General features: G+C 40.6%; 4 protein-coding genes and 1 non-coding gene across 5 annotated transcripts in view; 2 read left to right on the top strand and 3 right to left on the bottom strand.

Annotated features, from left to right (window-relative positions):
* The window catches only part of LOC111328460 (uncharacterized), a 2,646-nt gene extending 1,799 nt beyond the window's left edge, over window positions 1-847 (bottom strand). Inside the window, exon 1 of the mRNA XM_022932895.2 lies at window positions 1-847. This exon is cut by the window's left edge and continues 1,799 nt beyond it. Coding sequence (XP_022788630.2) covers window positions 1-642 — 642 coding nt within the window. The 5' untranslated portion in view covers window positions 643-847.
* Window positions 848-2,759: 1,912 nt separating this feature from the next.
* On the bottom strand, window positions 2,760-4,344 carry LOC111328470 (uncharacterized). The gene has a single exon (XM_022932910.2). It carries the CDS (start codon window positions 4,164-4,166, stop codon window positions 3,624-3,626), a length of 543 nt encoding a protein of 180 aa, XP_022788645.2. The 5' UTR covers window positions 4,167-4,344; the 3' UTR covers window positions 2,760-3,623.
* A 626-nt stretch (window positions 4,345-4,970) lies between these two features.
* On the top strand, window positions 4,971-6,499 carry LOC111328452 (uncharacterized). Its single transcript, XM_022932886.2, has one exon. The coding sequence runs from the start codon at window positions 5,125-5,127 to the stop codon at window positions 5,674-5,676; it is 552 nt and encodes a 183-aa protein (XP_022788621.1). The 5' UTR covers window positions 4,971-5,124; the 3' UTR covers window positions 5,677-6,499.
* Window positions 6,500-6,822: 323 nt separating this feature from the next.
* Window positions 6,823-6,972, bottom strand: LOC148726069 (U12 minor spliceosomal RNA). The gene has a single exon (XR_015990209.1). It is a non-coding gene; the product is annotated as a U12 minor spliceosomal RNA (small nuclear RNA).
* Window positions 6,973-9,020: 2,048 nt separating this feature from the next.
* Window positions 9,021-20,499, top strand: LOC111328433 (filamin-A). Its single transcript, XM_022932863.2, has 15 exons — window positions 9,021-9,133; window positions 10,331-10,785; window positions 12,734-14,044; window positions 14,201-14,487; window positions 14,952-15,182; window positions 15,268-15,636; window positions 15,715-15,836; window positions 15,954-16,089; window positions 16,256-16,438; window positions 16,538-16,822; window positions 17,332-17,622; window positions 18,085-18,484; window positions 18,887-19,156; window positions 19,642-19,932; window positions 20,021-20,499. Exons 2-15 carry the CDS (start codon window positions 10,413-10,415, stop codon window positions 20,356-20,358), a joined length of 4,887 nt encoding a protein of 1,628 aa, XP_022788598.2. The 5' UTR covers window positions 9,021-9,133; window positions 10,331-10,412; the 3' UTR covers window positions 20,359-20,499.
* Window positions 20,500-20,847: the final 348 nt, after the last annotated feature.

Below are 20,847 nucleotides of genomic sequence, written 5' to 3'. Positions count from 1 at the left end.
GTAATTGCTATGAATATCTACCTCTGAATTGTCTCGACACGGCTCAAAATGCCCATCATCGTTCGTTGAATTATCTTCATTCGAGCAATCTTTCGCGACGTTTAAAGATGACTTTTCAGTGTTGGTATTGGTGGAGGTGTTGCGGTCGTAATTATCAAAACTTGTTCTCCTCTCGAAGTGCTTCTGCTCGAAGGACTTGCGCCTATCTCGGCGCAACTTTTGAAAATGTCCTTCGCGAAAAGCGGCATAGAAAGCCAATCCAATGGCTTTTGCTCTCTCTCCGCTATCACAGGCCAACGCATGGCATTCGACCACTGAGGGACCTTGGTGGTGATTAAATGCAAAGATAGTGGCGTCAATTCTGTTCAAAGTACAATAGGAAATATTCTCCAGCGATATAAACTTTGATTCCTTCATTGTGGACTTGCTTTTCACCTCCGTGAATTTTACGCCGTCGGTTCCTACTTCTAAATACATTTTCGGACAGTTCTTTTCATCGTCTTTCACTTGTTCTAGTATTTTGCGAACTGCTTTTTCTATCCCAGCGACGCCGGGTTCTTCTGTTTTTCCACAGCCAAGATATTTCACTTGAAAGCGGGTGGATGGTGTTAAATCCGCTTTCCCCGATTTTCCTTTGATCATGGTTACGTCCAACGGCTAAAAATCTCTCAAAAATTCTATACCTAGCGTTCCCCTGAAATGCACTAAAAGGTTACAGATGGGTTCCTTTAAACCTCAGCTCTTCAATGCAATATTTTTGTTTTGTTTTATGAACTTGCTAGCTCCTTATAGATCCTTGTACTACTCACTGTCCTATTGGACTATTTATTGTATTCACGTAAATTCCACCTGTTTCAATTTTCTACTCAAATGCTCATTGAAATGCAAATTTTGTGTCTTGACGTGCCAGTCATTTACCCTCTGTGAGCCTGGGGTGGCCTTTTTTTATTTAGTTGACGTAAATATAAATGAAATTCTCTTCACCGACCTGAAATTCGTTTATGTGAATTTTGATAAAATTTTGTTCATTTTCTGGCGATAATTTGCCATCTTTCGTCACGTATCTCACATTAGAAACTATTTTTGTATTGTTCATGGTTAATTAACGGGCGAGAACCACACAATATTCCGAAATAAAAATTTGCCTCAGCTAACAAAAGAAAACTGTTAATTTCAATTCTTTTGTTGTGATGTTATTTTGAACGCAGTCGTCCTCGGCGAGGAATTGTGTTTAATGATTTTAATGGGACCTCGATCTCGGAGGTTACGCAATCATCTTGGCGAAAGAAATACCAACGCACAGGCCTGATTTTTTTCAGGTCTGATTTTCGCTATTGCATAAATAGCGCTCTCTATTGCGAAGATCGTGCATCATACGTATCTATAACCGCAGTTCAAAATATATGAACTTCATATATTCATCGTATCTGATTTATCATCACGGGTTTATTACGAATCAACTTAACGACTTGCTCCCAGTTGGCTTGTTAGCTCAATTGGTAGAGCCCTGAATTAGCATCGCAGAGGTCAGTGGTTCGAATCCCGTACAGGCCTGATTTTTTTCAGGTCTGATTTTCGCTATTGCATAAATAGCGCTCCCTACTGCGAGGATCGTGCATCATACGTATCTATAACCGCAGTTCAAATTATATGAACTTCATATATTCATCGTATTTGATTTTCTGGCGAAACAAAATTTTCTTGTGGCATCCCTGGTAAGCCACGTTATGCAATCGAAAATTCAGTGCCTTGAAGTTAAAAAGGTTTTTTTTTCTTTTAAAAAACGCTTTCAATATTTCAGCCTTTTAACAGCATTTCTTATTATAGTTCCATCATCAAGTTCACTTTACGTAACTGCGTTTTTTGCACTATTTGAAATATGGATCAGACTTTTATATATATACCTAGAAATTTATATTTTGTGAGTTTACTTCGAGGTCGCAAACGAAATAGATAGTTCGCGAGGACACGAAAAAATATTCGCTTCACTGCGTAAAATTACGTAAAATATCAAACATTGTAGGCTTTGAAGCCTCGCACTTTGACGATGTGTTTAATTCTGGATTTTTCTCTCTAGCTCTGTTAATTTGGTTTATTTCCCCATTCCTCCGTGGTTTTGGTTTTTGAAGAAATCCTAACCGCCTGAATTTGTACGGCGGTTTGAGCCATGACTACAACATTTGCTGGTCAGCAGCTTTAAAGATACTGCATTCGAATTCCGAGGCTAAATTTAACGTACTGTCAGTAGGTAGTGTAAGCCATAAGCAACAAAAGGTGACGCATGAACGATGAAACTTTATGCTGTGACTCAGTAATCAATCACAAAAACAATACTCATACTGCAAGGAAATTTACATTTAGGGACCATTTTCGTAAAGGCCTCAGAGAAAAGGTGTTTTGTTAAAAACACCCCAGCAGATCTCCCACGCGGAAGGGAGGTCTAATTTGAGTGAGAATTCCGCTGGCTGGCAAGTTTACCTCCTCCCAAATTTCGTGATGATAAGTTTGGCGAATGAAAATTGTTCTGTTCGCACATTCTACCTGGAACTCTGCTGCGAGTAATAAATTTCGCATTGTAACCTCCTAAATGGAGCATCTCATGATCTGAAAAGTCAGCGGCAAAGAAGTAAATATATAAGCGGAATCCGGCTAAGATCTAATACCCGCGGAAGGTATCTGCTTTTCGGGAAGAGAGCTCGCGATCCTCCCACCCGCCAACTGTCCCCTGCCCCTAGAGGAACAAAAACCAGACTATACAATATGGCGGAAATCAAGTTTATTTTAGCTAAGCCTGACGCACGTGGATTACATGTCATCCAATGAAATTGCTGTATTTCTATGGTTATTTGCGGCGCAGGGCGCAACTGATCCATTCAAGGTTCTTCTAAAAATAGCTCTATGCGTGGATCAATATCGCTCAAACGTGCATAAATGTAGCAGGAAGTTGGCAGCAATGAAGTGTGCTGTGGGTTTTCACAATACAAAACAAACCGACACACTACCAGCTAAAACCGTAATTTTGTCATCCATGACGGGTTCAGCTGCTGTATTTCTTAACTTAACCTCTGTTATTAAAGGCAGTTTTATAAATAAAGAGTAAGAAATTACGAAAGTTAAAAGAGGGAAATGTTTTCAACAATTTGAATGCATTCGATTTTAACTGAAAGGGCCGGAAATAACTAGGATGTTTGTTTTACTTAATGATGAGAAATTGACGCATTCTACCGAAAACATTTAAGCTAAATTTAATTACACTGTTTGCAAGTCATTTGCACATATTATTTCGTCCGTCGTGATTGAATTAGACATTTCTACAATAATGAGTTGCCTGAAAGCATGTTTTACTTCAAATAACATTGACATAAGCTGGCGCCAAATTATCACTCAGAAATTGTCTTCCGCCAGAACGTAAATTAAACGACTAAACCTTCAACTTATACACGAAAGACTTTATGTTTTACTTCTGTTTAAAAAAGTTTTAAAAAATTTGTTTTCCGTCGCTTAATTTTATAACGATTACCGAAGGTGTTTAACATGTTTAATATTTAAACATCAAAGTAGTTTAAAAATAGATAAAGTATCAACTGAATAAATTTTGTAAAAGACTAGCTTTGTAGTCACTGTTAGTTCATGTTCGATTTACCGTCCTTGAGTCCATGCATCGCATCTGCTTGTAAACATTCTCTCATTTTTTCTCTTCCCTTGCGAAGAGATTCGAAGTGGTCCGTTCTAAATGACGCATAAAGCGCCTCGTTGATTTCTCGTGCCTTCAGCGCATTTTCACACACAACTGCATGGCATTCGACATGGTTCTTCGAAACATGATGGTTGAAAGCAAAGATGTTGTTGTCTTTTTCATTGATAAAGCCATAGGAAGTATTCCTTAGAGGAATAAATGTCAATAGAATATCTTGCTCTCGTTTTCGCCCCACGAAACTAACTCCTTTTCCACTCATTTTGATGAAGTTCGTTTGAGTTGTAGTTCTGTTATCTTTTTGGCCTCCAGTTCTCTTAATTTCTTCCACAGCAGCTTGGATTCCTGCAACTCCTTCTCGTGAATTTAGACAGAATCCCAAATAACTGACACGAAATGAAGACTCTTGGACAATAGTGCACGAATCACTTCGAAGTCCTAAGCCCCCAATTTTCTCTTTTAATGTTTCCATTTAAAAGCTGATTTTCTAAGCTCGGTCACAGAGGCCACAGCGAACGAAGAAAATGCCAGAGTGAATTAAAGAGGGGGAGCAGTTTTTAAAATTTCCTCCTACTGCTATGAAATTTAAGACGAACGTAGTTTTTGATGTTCTGCCAAAACAAATAATGAGAAATTATAATTATTAGAATTGCAAATTTGCGGGAAGTTTTACACACGAATTTATGTCGGTACAGAAATGTGGTAAATGACATAAACATCTTGTTTATGGATTTAAATAGATCGGCTACAGGTTTTGACATATTTTTAAAATTAACTTCGTCTTTTGCATTTGAAAAGCAGTTCTTTTGTCATGCACAATCAATTTTAACATAAAGAACTCGTGTCCGGTTTTCATTACCTTTAGATAAAGAAATTAGATAGATTAGCCCACTTGCAGAGTGGAAGATTAGAAAGAGATCTTACGAAACATTGATTTGATACTTTTTGGTAAACCAAATCTATGGAAAAAACTGCGCGTTCCTATTTTTTGCTTTCGATCATTTTCAGCCATTCAGACCATCAAGAAAATGATGCTATCTCTTTATATCATTCAAAGCAGGTACAGAGCTACTCGATCAAGGAAACCCGTGAGACAATCAAGGGGAAAATTAGCTGGAATCACTAGGGTACACTGTCGTGAAACCAAATAATGCTCCTTGTCGAGATTGACATGGCAACGCAACCCCCTTTTTTGCCCGTCTTAATGTGAAATCTTATTGGACAGTTGCTCTCGCATTGTTCTTTATTTCTGATGAATAATTACGTTTTAAAAACTGTCAACAGCTGTTTTATTGACATTCCATAATAACGAATTCGATTTAAGATTGTAATTTTGACACTACGAAGTAGCCCTCCATCAACCGGGGAATTATTTCGCAGTTTGCCATGACGGATGAAGTGGAAAGAGCTCTCGTTTTAACAGTTTTCTTATGGGTGTTATGAAATCAAAACAACAAAATTCTGAGACTAAATCGAACGAGGAGAAAACAAAACGTAACATGGTTAAAAGATTAAGTCTGAAAAGTTTTAGAAAAGAATACGAGCTGAAACCTTTCAGGAGTTTTATCGTTCGGTTCGCAGGGAAAGTAGAGAGAAAAAACCCAGGCGGCGAAAACATCGACGAATGTCTGAAGAAATTGTACAGGAAAGTGCAAGATAATATTAATGGATTACCACGAGTTTGTATGGAAATTAGCTCTGCAGATGTTAAGATTCGATGGATTCAAGGTGAAAGCGAAGATCAAGAAGAAATAGAAGTGCCATTTACTCGAGTGTCTTTCATTGTGGCCGATAAAAAACACCAACTTTTCGCTTTCAATGACTTCGTTTCCCAGAAACCGAAAAAAGTTGAGTGTTATGCTTTCATTTGCACTGAGTCGGAGAAGTCTGATGTAGTAGCGAACGCTTTCTCAGAAGCGTTCAAAGAAGTCCATGAAAGGCCAAGGAGAGGGTCAGGCCACGACGCAAATTCAAAAGCTTGAGAGGAAGTATTAGGACTTGCAGTTGACAAAAGAGATTAGGACTTAGTCTAGTTTGCAAGAAGCGCTGTTAAGAGAGCATGTTCTGGTTCGCTTGTGAAAGCGTGAATTTGCACAAGGAAACAAAACAATTCCGTACACAAACTGGTGATTAATTGCACTCAAGCCATGATCACTCAGTTGATCTTAAAAAGAAGCAAGAAAAGGCATAAACATTTTTTCTGTGAATATTTAATAGAAAAACCTTGGTAGCCTGTGTTTTGTTGAGTTTGAGTTTTTTTCTGAAAGGTTAGAATTGCATACACAGCTCTTGGACACACAAGACATGGTAATTTATTCAAAAAGTTTAAAGGAAAAACACGACCATCACACGGGACAATGAGTGGCTTTAAGGAAGAGATAAACTTCCTTAACGCGCTGGGTAGACTACTTCAGAAAACATTTTATCATTAAATGAGCGTCCTCAGAGAAAGGAAATCGCTGTAGACTAACAATGAGTACATTAGAAGTGAACGAAATATTGTACGTAAGTAATTTTCACGAGACTTGTTGATTGACAAAGATCCTTGACATTTTCACCTTCTTCGGTCATCAAGATATTTTGATAGAGACAAAGTGGACTGTATTTAGTAAAAGATTTGCGAATATGTTCAAATGATTCTGAGAACTCTCAAAATTTTTCTGTTGTAGCCAGGCATGTCCGAGAAAAGAAAGACAAAGAGGGTCTTGAGGAAGTAGTTGTTTGTGACTTCCTTAAAATCTGGAGCTGAAATAGGGGTTCTTTGGGTTTTCGCTCTCATATCATTAAACAGTGATTCTGTTTTAACCGTTTCTTTTATTTTAACGAAGCTGGGCATTGGGTCTATATAGTACAACAGTACGTAGTTACTTCTTCAAATTCAGTGAATTGAATTGGAGACGTAACAAATGCAAACGCGGGGAGGCACAGGAAAACGCGAGTAAATTAGTCAATATTAGTTTTACATCTGATCGCTCAAGTTGCATAGCGTAAGTTTTCTGGAACAAAACGGAGAACAACTGACACTTTCTCGCTTTACTTTTGAGACTCCTTTGAAAATTACCCCTACGTTGGAGACGTTGCCCTTGGCTTCTCTAGCTCTTTTGTTTCGATTGATGTGGTGGGGTTTCAGCGGAGGCCGCTACAACACGGGCATCCCGCAGAAGTAAGCGGGTCACCCGGGGGCAGCCTGTTACCCCGGAAAAAATTGATAGTGACACTAGCCACAGGATCTGGCGTCACCCAGATCGTTATTTTCCTTACTCATTAGTTTAAGGCGAATGATTTAAGAGAACATCAAATGTATTGTAGTTCTGCATAACTACCGTCCTTGTGGGTTTCTACGTGAAGCTTTATCATAATTTTTTTTGGTTTTTAACAATAACTGATGTTTGAGTATCTTATATATGCGATAATTGTCCCGAATGACCTAATTCAATCGTAGTTAAGGAAAGGAACTTGCAAAAACATAACATACGCTACGGTAGTTAACAGGCCAAAGCGCTAACACTTTTAATACGCATGCGCTCCAGGTACTCTAGCCGAAGGAAATACAAAAGAAGATTTTGACACCTTTTTGTCGGTTTTGAAAGTATAAGAAGATTAAGCCAATATTATTCACCACACAAAACATACAAACAAACCCACACGATATTAGGAAAAGGGATCTGATCCAATTTTAGCTTCAGTCCGTATAGTACCGCGGCAGGGGTCACTGATATTCCAAAATAAGATCAGTTCCAGACAGTGGAAAGGATGCGTCTAAATGAGCGGACCAGAGTTGCCTTTCTTTTCGGTTAATTTCTGTTAATTCTTTTTGTGTGTGTCTGTGTGCGTGTACGTGCAAGTAAGAGAGAAGTTTACTAAACAAGAGCATTCAAGAAATTTAAAATAGTCTTTTGTTTTAATTCCAACACATTATCTATATATCTCTAAGGCGGCATTCGTTTCAGAACTGAAAATCGACTTCAGAAGGGAAAGTGAACTACAGAAAATTTGAAAAACAGTGACGTAAACTCGAATGACCAAAACCAGGGTAATTTTTGGTTGCGTTAGTCTTATTTGGAGTGCACTTCTTTGTTATGCCATAACATTTTGTTGCTTCGAGTCCGACAATGACAACGATGGTGATTTCGCCGGATGGTTCTGAAGCAGTCACACTCAGCACCTATGTGCTTGAGAAACGAAATCAGCCAACCACAGCATGCCTTGCTTAATGAACACAACACCTGAGAGAAAGCACTAGACAAAGAGTGGAAACTTATTCAGTTGGTTAAACACGACGGTGCTTGGTAACATGAGCTGGTTTCAACCAATCAAATTTCAGTCAAAAACTTCTCAAATGAGACAAGATCGTTCGTCAATACGATGTTGGTTTGTCTATCATGGCATCTTATAAGAAGGTTCAAGAAATTTCTCTCAGTTCTCGCCGCCGGATTTGTCCATGAAGATGTTCCAATGTTCCGGTCATTTGCACATGCCCAACATTGCCGTATTCTTCGTTGTCCGTTCCAAAAAAATACTTTTGTAAACTTAGCATATGATGACGCAACGGAAGGCAAGCGGTTTTAAAGTTCAACGATTCGACCTTTCAGAACAAAACAGTTTTCCATTTGAAATTTGTTTGTTTGTTTGGCTGTTGTTTAGGACTCTGCAGAACAATTTCCATCGTGAGAAGCCATGTCAAATGGGCATAACACTTGGATGATGTACGACTTGAAATGACTGTTCCATTTACAACATTTTAGTACGATAATAATAACAATAATTATAAAAAAAAGTTTCTTCAAATTCTTAGACTCTGAGTATTGAAAATGTGTATTAACATTTCCTCAACGAGTAAAGTTACCGTGGGAAAATTCACCCCTCCTAATCTCAAAATAATAATTTGTAAAAAGACATTTTAGTTCCTGAATTAAAAGGATCAATTTTGTGCCCACGCTGTAGTTACAAATTGTATACCCGTCTCTGGGTAATTACAAGATTATCCTTCTAGATCACGAAACAGCTCTGAATTCCTAATGCTCTTTTACCTCTGACGTATAACCTGCGAGTATCGAAAGAGAAACTCCACATTCTAGGAAGATTTTTCAAGGAGAAATCAAATAATAACTATTGTTGCGAATCTTACTCTTTTCTTCAGCAGGAAAGTGTGACAAACAGCAACTGTGATGACGTAAACAAACTGGTCTGAAAGGTCGTGACGATGCGGCTGAGTGGTTTGAAAGAAAAAAACTCAATATTCCATCATTTGAATTTACATTTTGCATCACTATCTTTGTCTAGATAATTCTGTAAACTGGGCAGGATTTTTCATTCGTGAAGTCATTCTGGAAACAGAGCATTGCAGAAATGTATCGTTGAAAGACATCTCAGTTTGCTACTGCAGACTCTTTCTAAACCTCAGACAAGGATTTGTGACAGCACAAGCATCGTACATCAGTAAGTTTCTTTATGGAAGATAAAAATTGTTTCAAGATTTTCCATACTAATTTAACCACAATTCCTTTGGTATCCAACCCTTTTTCAAATATCAAGGGCTTCATCAATGAGATTCATATAAGAAAACTGCAAAGCTTTTAGAATATAGATTATAGTTTTCTTTAGAACTCTTATCTAACTTGTAAATCTACCTAATTTCTGCTCTTAAGACTGAAGCTGCTATTCAAACATTATTAGCTTGAAATTTTTCCTAAGGATGAGCTAAGGCCTAATATCACTCTCATTCAAGCTCCAATTTATTCAGTTTGCATTTACACGGAATGGCGACTGTCTGAATTCGTCGCTAAGTCTGAGAGACGTCTATCAGTAAAATCCTTAGCGCGACAAATAATCACCTAACCCTCTCCACCCCTGTTATTACTCTTTGTCTCCTCGGAAGTCACACTATGATGCCCTGTTATTTTAATTAATTTATACGTATTTTTGGTGTAAAAGGATTAGGAGGGCGAGACCTCTTTGCATTTTTAGTCGCTAACTTTTGTTACGTGTAACAGAGGAAGAATAGAATCGAGCAAACGGAAAAAAATTCAGTCAGAAAACCAAAAACGAAATTTGGAGCAGAGAATTCTTGCCAAAAATAGTTCCTTTAAATTCAAATGAACACTAAGACCATGGCACCCTTAAAACGTAAATATGTAAAGCACATTTATGGAAATGTATTGAACTGTAAAAAATTAATCCCTGGATATCGATCGGTTTCACTATGTTTAATTTCGAACATTTTTTTTTTTTTTACTCCAGCAGCAGCAAAAGGAACTGTATCAATAATTCAGCACAGGTACGGGGTAACAGCATGCAATTTGATCAATTTCCAGACAGATTTTTTATTTTTTTCTGAAGCAGGAAAGAAGTGGTAGTAACTATATATTGTATCCTTGAAATTTTGATTGTCGCTCCGGCCTTAGCGGCAATATCGTGACGGAAAACCCATTAACTGTGCTCTCATCCTCCATATAAGGAGGCGTCAATTGATATTTGTCACTTTCATATTCCCTGCGGACCGTTTGGAAGCCATTGAAGTGCATTCGAGCAAATCTTGCTGCACCTAACGCATGTAAATTAGTTGTGTACATATTTCTGACCAGCATTCTAAATCGACATTGTTTTCACGGGTGTCTTATCTTGTCAAATATGTAGAGAGGGTGTGTACGGAGCCAACCAAGGAAGCCTGAAAAAAGAATTTGTGTTTAAGAGGGGCGAAAAAAAAGATTTCAGTGATATGACTTCCCTTATCGAACGCGAACAAGCAAGTTTAAAGAGTCCCAGAAGTCCCGGTCGACCGACTAGTGGGCAGTTTAGCTTCAAGGGATCTCTATACGTGGCTAATAATGAGAAAGATTGGATCGAAATTCAGAAGAACACGTTTACAAATTGGTGCAACGTTCAAATCCAACCTTACGGTGTACAAATTACGAGTGATTTAGCTGAGGCGTTTAAAGATGGACTTTCTCTTGTATACCTGGTTGAATCGATTTCTACGAAGAAAGTTGGTCGATACAACAAGAACCCTAAGCTGTACGCACAGAAACTCGAAAATATCACCAGCGCACTGAAGTTACTCCAGAACGACGGGATAAAGTTGGTAAACATTGGTAAGCCATTAAATTATTTCGTGACAGTGGTGTGCACACAGACATGCTAGACGACAACCGTGCGACGTTTTTATTTACCTTTTATGTTCTCGATATGTCCTTTAATATACGCAGACAAGTTTAAGTAAATATAACGGTGCATCGAGAATCATTAGGAACAACACAGCTTAAAGATAAATAAAAACGATATCTTAAAAGATACGAATCTGAACGAAAGCTGTTACTAAAAGTTTCCGCACAAGTTTCTAGTTACAAGGCAAAAGGTCTCAGAAATCACGCAAAAATAACACGATTCCTCGCACAGCTGAATTTGTTTTTATCACGGAATGCTCATAGCTGGTTGAATTAAGATACAGCAGTTTACTCCGGACGTGAATATGTCGAACGCATTGTACACAAGTTTCGAAGCCTTTCGCTAGATGTTTGCCAAATATTGCACAGGCATCGAATGCACGCAAATTGAAATCGAAAATAGGTTGTGTTAACGGCTAGGGAGCTTCGAACCTATAGAGTACACTATAGAAGTTTGAATCGGCCATGAAGCCTACTGAAATACGCTTAAAACGTTCGTTTGCGAAGCGACTCTGTAAAATATTTATAATATCGGTCTACCAGTTTCAAAGATAGTAATGTTTACGTATAATTCTTAACCCATATTTTTTAATTTTCCCCGCAATTAATTCACAAAAGACCACGACCTTCACTTAGAAAAAGACAATAACAATGACGAATTTCAAATTTTTAACTCAGAGGGCGGTGAGAAAAATAAAAGATTATTTTTGCGCCGTGTCTTCGTTTTTCGAAGCATCGATTTCATTCTCTATTTTCCGTTGCATTCATTGTTTTTCTGGCCCGTTTTTATTTTACGATAAAAAAAAAAATTGACTTCGACCTTAAACATGAAAAGAACGACGATTCTTTTTGTCAGATTACTAATGCTTCAAGCATTCATGAAGATTCCACGATATGGCCGATCGTCAATTGTGTTTACTTCAAGAATCGATTTCCACAGCTCACATTTTTGTTGAATATCATGACGACGTGACACTGGTTCAGACGAACTCCAATCTATCCAATGACAGACAATTTAACATCACTTGATCCCTTTTGTCTCAACGCACGTACAGACAGTAAAAAACTCTTCCAACACTGTTATAAGTTTTTTTTTCTTTTTCTTTTTGCTATTTTATACCGCTAAATAAACGTGAGAGAATGCGGCAGTCCGTTAAGCAAACCCCAACTTTCGTTTAGTCTTTGTCAGTTACTGAAATTAGTACATTTTTCAACAAATGCGCCATACCGTCAAATATATATTGCACCACATAGGGTTTAATAATATTGGCTTTCCAAATTCGCCCCTTTTTGCTTTGCAAATCACTCCAATCAGGCCTCCCGTACTTTTTTTAACGCAATACAACACCACAGAAAATTGAACGTTTAACCCTCTCTTCCCAAATATTTCCTATAGCCTCTTATTTCACGATTTTAATAGAAGTAGCCTCTCGTTCAAAACAAATAAAACGTTACTTTTTCCTTGCCTGTGTAAGAGTCTTTTCCGTTTCCTGTTAGCCAATCTGAATAAGCGTGAGATACGCAAAAAGCGCACGTAGACACAGACCTTAATTTTTTTGCGCGCATGCACCAGAGTTTGTTTGCGTGATTCCCGCTTCGTTCATGATTCTCTTGCCAGGGAAACGAAAAGATTGATACCTGGGGAAACTCTCTTCCTTCGGAAGTATAATTGATACGATTTGACGCTATACTCTCGGTGGTCTCTCGACGCGGTGGAAGAGAAAAGAGATATCGATTTATATCCGATCCCTATTTTCATAAACTGCTTAAGAATATGTTACTTAGTCTTAGGAACTGAGAATAAGTCATTATCAATAAACTGTTAAATAGGTATAAGGAAAAAAATACGAGTTTACCTTCCCGCATTGTTTTCCAGGGAACGAGGACATTGCCAATGGGAACGTGAAACTAATTCTCGGTCTGATATGGAGGCTAATCTTACACTATCAGATCAGTTCAAGTGGTAGCGCCTCAGGCAAGCAGTTACTGTTGTTATGGTTAAAAAATGCGATCCCTGACATGGAAATCCGGAATGTGACAACGGACTGGAACGATGGCAGAGCTTTGAGCGCCCTCAACGAATTCTGCCAACCAGGCTTATGTCCAAACTATAAGAGTCTAAACCCAGATGCAAAACTGTCGAACACAAGTGACGCCATGGACGCTGCCGAAAAAAACTTCAGCATCCCAAAAGTTCTTTCTCCGGAATTCTTCGTCAATCCATTTGTAGACGAATTGAGTATGATGACGTATCTGTCGTATTACACACAGCCGGGATCCATCGGAGAAAAACGAACGCTGCAATTCATCAATGATTCGGCACCAGGCTTGAACGTGCGAAATTTCAACACCGATTGGAATGATGGGAGGAAATTGTTGCAGTTTCTTGAAGCTCAGTGCCCTGGGATCGTCCCGGGGTACGAAGATATCGATCGGAATAGTCCGTTAGAAAACGCTAAGCTAGGGTTGGACATCGCGGAGGAGAAATTCGGAATAAGAAAAGTGTTAACCCCGGAGGAACTTGTCAGTCCCGATGTGGACGAGCTCAGCATTATGGCATATATGTTGCAGTTTCGTACCGCTGATAAGCTACAAAGTCATGCGCACATCTTCAAGGCGGACGGCAACGGAATTAAGCGGGGAGTTCGTGGGAAAACCTCTGAGTTTTTCATATACGGTCGTAAAGATATCGGTTTTGATGGGGTACGTGTCAATATCCGAGGCCCGGGCGATGAGGATTCCGTGCCAGTTGAAACACAAGTTGAAGCAGACGGGTCTCTCCGATGCAAATTTGTTCCCCTTGAAAGCGGCATTCACACGATCTCTGTAAAGCACAACGGTAAAGAAGTCCCTAAAGGCCCTTTCCAAGTGATGGTGCACGAGAACGTGGCAGATGTTACGGTTTCTGGCGGGGGAATCAAGAATGCCGTCGTATTCAAACCGGCAGAGTTCGTTGTTCAAACCAATGACGAGAACTCGCCCCCGGTGACGGCGGTAGTGGAAGGACCCACCAAAACAGCGAACTGCAATATGGAACACTTGGGAAATGGAAAGTGGCGGGGTTATTATGTACCGCGAGAAGTGGGGGAGCACAAGATTCGTATCGAAGTCGGAGACACACCCCTGCTCGGAAGTCCCTTTACAACTAAAGTAGGAGATCCGACCAAGTGCAGTGTGGCTGGGAACGGTGAGTGGTGCTACCTATCAATGTCGTCACGCAAAGGTTTGTTACTCCAGAAATTATCATGTCACACAAAGAACACAGCTACGTGACATGTACGCGATTTACGTTGTTTGGCAAGAGTCATTTAGTTACTCAAACATTTTGCTTTTCTTCCCGCAGAAACTGCCCGGAATCCGACAATAGGACGTCCTGCCTCCTTCGACGTTGATACTTCCGGGGCGGGACTGGGGGAACTGGCTATCCAATGCCGGGGTCCCATAGGGAATGTCCCTGTCGACGTGAGACCCACTGCACCTGGGCGGTACAATGTATCGTTTATTCCTAACAAGCCCGGGGAGTATAACATTCACTTCGTATTCAACGGAGATGATATACCAGGAAGTCCAGTCAAGACGGTAGTGAGTGATCCCAGCCGGATTGTTGCGCACGGAGATGGTTTACATCAGGTGCCACATGAAATTATGTTTGTTTATTATCATTTCCCTTTCCTCACGTGGGGTTTGACAGCAAAAACCAAGTTCTTCCCACTCATCTCTGACACGCGCAACAAAAGCTAAGTCTATCCGAGGTCTAAAGAACTTCGCGTCTTTCTTGCAGCACTTTTTTAATCGAGTGTCAAAAGCAACTCGAGAATGTATTTGTTTAGACTTTAGTCTCCGACTGATCTCGAAAACGTGCGCAAACCTCTCCACCAATCAGATGCAAATCTCAGAGACTGGTTACTTGGCCAATCGCTCTCTTCCGCGCTTCGAGCAGTTTGCTTGTGTTAACTTTGAGTTCTTGTTGGCTTCCAATCATATTCACTCTTGTTCTAGTTTTGGGCTGACAACAATTTATCTAAAGCCCTAACTGACACACAAAAAAATTGCGAATTATTTATCTGTATCTATGTATCCTCTTACAATTTTAGGTGACTACTGACTCGGAGGCAGAATTCTTTATCACACTTCATGGCGCCGGTGATGGAGAACTGAAGGTGTATGGCGAGGCTCCATATGGACACTTTCCTGTAGATCTGCTACAGTCCCCTAAAGAAAAGGACACCTACATTGTGCGGTACACTCCCCAGGGGGTGGGTCTGCACAAAATACATATCAACTTTGCTGGGGAACCAGTTCAGGGAAGCCCGTACATAGTGAAGGTGAGAAACATGACGTCACATCTCCCCCTCTCATACTCATGCGCAGTTTAATGTTCTACATATCTTGATTTTTGTTTTTCATCAGGTGGCGGACCCCAGACAAGTCACTCTGGATACACGTGAGTTAGAACGCGAACCTAAGCGCTTTACTGTCCGCCATGAGGTGGACATACCCGTGCAGGTTCCTAGCTCTGCTGGAGAGGGCCAACTAGAGGCTGCTGTTGTGGGCCCTGACCAAGAAAGTGTTCCTTCTAGCGTGACAAAGGATGACGATGGTTATTATCATATCCGGTTTGTACCTCGTCAAACTGGAGAACACAGAGTGATGGTCATGTATGGTGGCAAGGAAGTGTCCAGTAGTCCATACGTCATCCGCATCCGGGACGCCACTAGTATGAAGGTCAAGGTCACCGAGATGGAGCAGATGAGGACTGGTTACTCAGCTCAAAAAGAGGTTCGTGTTATTTCGTTTCTCTGACGTTCACTAGTGATGAAATATCTTCTAACCGTTTTGTTTTATCCTCATGTTTAGGTTGACGTTCCTATCGAAGTTCCAGAAGAAGTTGATGAGATTTCTGCCTCCGTCCAAGACGAAGATGGCAAACCTATAAAGTCAACGTTGACCTTTGAACCAGACGGCTTATACCACGTGAGGTAAGAGCAGAGCATTTGCGTGACGTTGATCATGTCAAGGGCTTGCACGCCATTTTAAAAGAATTCTTTGTGACGCAGAAAAAAAAAAGAACAACTAGCTTATCCAATTGATTTCAGGTTTGTTCCGTACAAACCCGGCCGTTATACTGTAGATGTGCGCTGTGGAGGACAGTCCATAGAGAACAGCCCCTTCGTTATGAAAATCTCCGAAGCTGAGACAGTGTCGGTAAAACTGAAAGAGTTTGAGAAACAGGTAACCCACTGATTCGTTATCCTCCATCCGGTGTTTTTGCCCTTTGAATTCTAAATAACTTTTGGTGTGAGACGAGCTGAGTTCGAGGCGAGGAGTAACCAGCCTCGAACTGGAGAAAATTATTAGGCATGAATTAATGACGTTCTTTTCACCCTTCCCCTGACAGGAGGGAGTAAGCTATCACGTGGGGTATGAGGTAGACGTACCGATGGAGATACCATCTGAAGTGGATGAAGTGTCGGCGGTGATTTATGACCCGGATGGAAATATTGACAAGTCGACTTTCAAGAAGGAATCCGATGGTCTTCATCATTTGAAGTTTACTCCTAAAAAGATAGGACAGTATAAGGTAAGACTTGCTTATAGTCTTATAGTCTCCAGGTTTACCTTATCATCCCCAAAAGAAATAACTTCTCACTTGCGTCTAACTTATTTCTTTTTTACAAAGGTGGATATTCGCTGCGGTGGACGCTCGGTAGAAAACAGCCCATTCCCCTTGAACGTGTCCCAGCCAAAGACGGCCATTGTTCGTTTACGTCAACCAGAGGAATCTGAAAACAAGTACTTAGTTCGCCGCGAACTTGACATAGCACTAGACGCCGCAGAAGGTACAAGGAACTTGTCTTCATATGTAGACGGGCCCGATTCGGAGAATGTTCCAGTTTCTTTTGATAAAGGAGACGATGGATTGTACCACGTTAAGTTTGTGCCTTACAAGCCAGGAACCTACAAGGTAAGAGGTCTGCGTCAACGTTATCGTGGAGGATTAGGTTTGGAAAATGTTTTTCGGTAGCGCAAATACAAAAGAGCAAATAAGTCATTGCGGTTTGTTTCAGCTTCGTTTCTATTTCTCTTACTTTTTCCTTCCAAAAACCGCTCGCTTCTGATAGCAAGTGGCCCTTATTTCCCATCCTGTTTATAGTTGGTTTACCAGCGGACGGTAAATTTTCGTCCATCGTGGAGAAAGTGTGGTGCATCAGCTGGGACATACGTTGATTAAATTTATTTTTGGAGTACTCTTGTGGGTTCGAATTTTTCTTTCTTTTGTTGAAAAAGTTAAAGTCCACTAGTTAGATGTTTTTATTCCACAAGTTCCGTCATTTCGTGGCTATGAACCTAATGGCCTTGTACACTACTCATAAAAAGCCAAACTACATTTTTTGTTCATATTTCAGCTTTCGTCACTCTGTCCATACTTTTTGAAATATGTTTAGTTTCTCATGGTATTTTGCGTTTACTCAGGTTCATGTTAAGAGTAATGGTACTCCAGTGGCCAGTAGTCCATTCCTAATTAAAGTCGGTGACCCAGGGAAGGTGCAAGTTGCGCATGTCCGTAGTGAGGAACTCTATGCAGAGCGAGTTATCAAGAACGAAGTGGATTTAGCCGTAGAAAGCTCTTATGATATGAACGATGAAGATTTCTCTGCAAGGGTCACAGGGCCCGATGGAGAAAATGTCCCATGTCACGTGAGCAAGGGGTCTGACAACCGACACCACGTCAGATTTACTCCACATAAAGCTGGTCCATATAAGGTAAGGTGCCTTCCCAGGTGGAGGAAGGTTGTAGGGTTGACATTAAAGAACGTTTGGTGACTTAAATGTCGATTTTCAGTCGGCGTATATCGACAGTCTTGCTATTTGGGGAGCGGAAGTTCTGAACGTAGGTTTCTTGAGGATTCGATTGTACTTTTGGCGCAATGGCATCGTCAAAACATTTCGAAGTTTTTATTGGAGAATTTTTTTAGTATTAAGCTTTTTTAAAACTCCATAGTCACGAGTAAAACCATCCAAAGCTAACGCGGTGATCACTAAACATTGAGTAGAATGGATGATAAGTATCATAATAAAGCGACCTCTTGAGAAATTATATGAAAACAAAGTACTTTTCAGTTTAATCTTCCAATAGGACTTAATCACAGTCTTGCGGCAAGTATTCATAATTTGCAGTCATGATGCTGACAAATTGAATCCCAATTGACTTTTATCTTTGGTCAGGTGGACGTTCGGTACCAGGGCGAGCCCGTACAAGGCTCCCCTTTCACTGTCAACGTCACAGATCAGGGGCAGGGAGGCCCAATAGTGAATTTCAACGAATCAGATCGATTTTTCGAGAACCGCGAGGCGGACATCCCCATTGTGATCCCAGAGGGTTCATCTGCAGATTACCTCAAGTGCCGCGTTACTGATCCCGAGATGGAGTTACTTGATTACGAACTGACCTACGACCGAGGCTCCAACTTGTATCACGTACGGTTTGTACCGAAGAGACCTGGGCGCCACAGAGTAGACGTGGAATACGATGGTGTTCCTGTGGATGGTTCGCCGTTTATGATGAATATTGAAGGAACCGAAGGATATAAAAGGGTTTTTGCTACAGGAGATGGAATTAAAGGAGGTGTGTATTTTCAATGTCTTCTTTTGACTGAAGACTGAACCATTTTAAAACGCAAATTTTAAGCCCTCACTGTTTATGAGCAGTTAAGCCAAACCTAAAGCGGACGTCAAAACTTACAGAATAAATTTTTAAACATAATTAAGTTCGCAAGATTTACCGGTAGCTTTTGCTCATCTTAACTCGATCGGAATATTGACTCATGTCATTAGGGGGTGTGGCCAATTCATATTTTTCTTTCTTTTTATATCAGTCATTTCGTTGGTATTAGTTGGAGATGAGATCGACCATCTACCATTCCATATCCTTCATGCGCTCGTAAAATAGCTTTTAGATAGATAGTTTAGCCGCGGGATTTACATATATGTGATAGAGAAATACTCTACGCCCCCTTTTTGTGCACAGGTGTGGTGAACGAGAAGATAGACTTTATGGTGGATGCCCGCAATGCAGGCCGGGGAAAGCTGACCGGGAAGCTTACTGGAGTCAAATATCACACTGATGTGGAAGTCACTGACTTGAAGGACGGGAGGTACGCATGTCACTACTTGGTACCCCAGGCCGGGGCTTATGTTCTGTCACTAATGTGGAATGGACAGCACATACCTGACAGTCCTTATAAAGTCACAATCAGAGAAGCGCAGGCAATGAACGCTAAAAGTTGTTTTGTTGAAGGTGAGAATTTTTCTGCACTATTTACTCCTAAAATTGAAGGATTTTTAGAAGTTAATTAGATGATTTATGACACGACTCGGGCAGTCAGAGGGCCAATAACTAAAATCAACCAATCAAAATGCTCTATTGTCGGTCAATATTCTCTCAGTATTGGACCGGGCACTGTCTCGAATGGTCCCAAATGATACCGCACTTGTGTCCCTTTGAACTTCAGTCGTATAATAAATCTCTTATTAACCAAGCTTGCTCGGGACCGTACTGGAAGAATATCGGCCCTCGGTCTTTTTTGTACGGACCTCGCTGCGCTCGGTCCGTACTGTCAAGACCTCGGGTCGATATTCTCCCAGTACGACCCTCGCGCTTGGTTAATAAGATATATATCTCAATCCGTTAAGATCATCAAATGACTGAACACAGTGACACAACTATAAGGGCAGGCAAATGAAAACATGTTTTAAAACCAGTTTAACTTGTTTGACCTTTAGGGAGCATGCTCAAGGAAGGCGCTGGAGCCACAGTAGGCCAAGCCATGGGCTTCAGCATTAACAGCAAAGATGCTGGCCCGGGGCAACTGTATGTTCGCTGTCAAGGGCCCACAAAGGACTGTGATTGCACAGTGTTTGACAACAAGGATTCTACTTATCAAGTACAAATCTTTCCTTCGGAAGTTGGGAACCACCTCGTGTATGTGGAGTGGGGAGGAAGACCTGTGCATGGAAGTCCATTTTTGGTGCGCGTGGGACAGCCCCCTGATCCCAGTAAAGTTCGTGTGTACGGTATGTTAAGTCACGTAATTCTGACCTACTTTGGAGTTTTACACAGAATTTTCCGAAGAATGATTAGGATCTTCGATTTTCTCGACAGGTCCTGGGTTGGAGAACGGATTGCTACGAAATTTCAAAGGAGAATTCCTGGTAGAAACCAAAGGCGCTGGTCCGGGAACACTTAAGATCAGAATCCATGGACCACGAGGGGCCTTCAAAGTGGAGATGTACCGGGACACATCTAAGGAGCGTTCTATTGGAGTGCGATACAACCCCACTGAGGCGGGACGGTACATTATCAACATCAAATGGGCAGATCAGCACATACCTGGAAGTCCTTTTGACGTCACGATAGTTGAAACAAGAGACGAACTTGAATCACTTAATGAATTGAATGACAATGCTGTTCTATTTCAACAAAGGGATGCTAGACTGTAGAAGACTGGTAGCTAGTAATTTTTAGACTTGTATCCAGCCTTTTCTAGGTCCGTCATTTCCAAGGCTGAAAAACTCCGCATTTTATTTCATCTTAATTCGATCTATATCAACTAATTTTCGGTCATTTCCAAGGTCCGTCATTTCCAAGGCTGAAAAACTCCGCATTTTATTTCATCTTAATCCGATCTATATCAACTAATTTTCGACAGCCTGTGCTAGGCTGTCGATCTATGGAGACAGCGTAAGTCTGGGAGGAGAAAAATGGCGCTCTTTCACAGACTTCATGGTTTTCTCTCGCTCGTTGTTTTCGATTCCACTGATCAAGAGTCTGGCACATGCTATTTTCTTTTTTGAATATCGGATTTGTTCTACATATCGGTGTTAGCAGTTACTAAAAAACATGGAGTGGGAGGGGAGGGTAATTGAAGAGGCGAGGGAGGGGAGGGTAATTGGAGGTGCGATCTTTGTGTCAGTGAAGTTATGTTGAAG

The sequence above is a fragment of the Stylophora pistillata genome, chromosome 7 (genome assembly GCF_964205215.1).
Source record: "Stylophora pistillata chromosome 7, jaStyPist1.2, whole genome shotgun sequence".
In the NCBI taxonomy this organism is placed as follows: domain Eukaryota; kingdom Metazoa; phylum Cnidaria; class Anthozoa; order Scleractinia; family Pocilloporidae; genus Stylophora; species Stylophora pistillata.
Note: the sequence above shows the minus strand (reverse complement) of the source record. Positions and strands in the feature narration are given on the sequence as shown.